Source organism: Rhagoletis pomonella, unplaced genomic scaffold (assembly GCF_013731165.1).
Source record: "Rhagoletis pomonella isolate Grant_MI unplaced genomic scaffold, Rhpom_1.0 Rhpom_scaffold_25756, whole genome shotgun sequence".
NCBI lineage: Eukaryota > Metazoa > Arthropoda > Insecta > Diptera > Tephritidae > Rhagoletis > Rhagoletis pomonella.
This window is the reverse complement of record NW_023484218.1, coordinates 1-1,554: the sequence shown is the minus strand read 5'-3', so window position 1 is coordinate 1,554 and position 1,554 is coordinate 1. Positions and strand designations below refer to the sequence as shown.

Genomic DNA, 1,554 nt, shown 5'->3' with positions numbered 1-1,554 from the left:
AAACCCCGCCTCGGATAAACGAGGTCTTCTTAAAAAAAAACCGACCTGGCCCATCGGGCCGGTGCTGTCAATCTTTTGCAAAATATCCCTTTGGAGCCAAGCCTGTGGCAAAGCCAGGGTCTAGCTCCACTCTGTCCCAACCGGGGCAAGCCTGCATGGCGGCAAGGTCCCAAGCCGATCTTAAAAGCACCAACACCACCCTTGCCCTCAGGCAGGATGGTGGTGATGCCTCGATAGCCGCTGGAGGTGGACAGGCTGTCGGACGCTGTATCAAGACAAGTCAAGGGTGACACCCTCTCCACCTCAAGTGGCGGACTCGACGCTATGGCAAACCTTGCCAGTCTTCCTTCGGGAAGCTCTGCTGGCCATGTCCAAAGACAAGCCAGTTGTCCCCTCCCCAGCTGAGGTTCCTCCTAAAAAAGGAACATCGGCTTCGACGTTTGCGGAGTCGGCGCACATGACCAAGTCAATGAATCCCAACGCCTACCCTTTAGGCTGTACGCCGAAACCCCCTTCCAAGGAGATAGAAACCTCTGAGAGAAACTATCGCACCAGAAGATCAGCTCTGCGTATCACCGATAGGCTGAAAGATGTCAAGCAGGAGGACTTGACTGAAGAGCAACTGAGCTCGAAAGCTTGGGCAGAATCTTTCCTGGAGATTCACCGAGAGAAAGCGAAAGCAGACCTCCAAAAGCGGAAGCGCTCGGAGGAAGAAGCAACGACCTCGGGGAAGAGAAAAAGGCCTTCTAACACCCAGATGGCTGCACATAAGGAGCCTAAAAAATCCTTTGCCGATGCGGCAAGGGAATCGCTTGTCCGTGCTGTGATTGATCGGAATGCCTTTGATGGTGGGATCACACAGCAAAATTGGGACTTGGTAACCAGAAAGCTGTGGGCGGTATATCGCGAGGTTCTCCGAGATAACGTAGGACCTCCACCCTTCTGCTCAGACGCGGGTTGGTTACGGGGTGTCAAAATGATTAAGTGCGCCGATGAGAGATCTGCGCAGCTTTACAAGGCCGCAATCAATAAGATTGGGGAGCCCTGGCCAGGTGCACGACTAGATGTCGTGAAGAGGGAAGAGATTCCAAATCGCCCAAAATCCAGGGCATGGATCCCGGAATACCATGATGATTCGTCGGAGGTTCTGGGCTATATTCAGTTAGGCAATCCAGAGCTTCCAACTCACGATTGGAAGGTTGTAAAGCTGGACCTCCATGTGTATCGACAGGATATGTCGAAGGAAGCTCCCTCCGCAGAAACAGTTGGGGCCGCCGTGGAGGAGACCGAATGCCCTATGGACTGCGAAGTTGCGTCCAGCTGCGAAACGGTGGGTCAGCTCTTCGAGCGAATCGCCGTCAACGATGGGTCGGACGACACCGGACTGATTCACTTGGCGATGACGAAGACGCCAATTGTACGGTCATTGGGCGTCCGACTAGACAGATCGAAGATAATGGTGGGGATTCTACAGATTAATCTCCACCACAGCAAAGCGGCGTCAGCTGCACTACTCCTCCGTCTCGCTCAAAGAGAAGAGGAGATCGTGCTCAT

General features: G+C 53.7%; 1 protein-coding gene across 1 annotated transcript; it reads left to right on the top strand.

The window, feature by feature from the left end:
* Nucleotides 1-757: 757 nt before the first annotated feature.
* On the top strand, nucleotides 758-1,330 carry LOC118732715 (the record flags this gene model as incomplete). The annotated part of the gene is made up of 1 exon (XM_036461833.1): nucleotides 758-1,330. A coding segment is annotated over exon 1 (573 nt), but the record flags the coding sequence as incomplete, so codon positions are not given.
* Nucleotides 1,331-1,554: the final 224 nt, after the last annotated feature.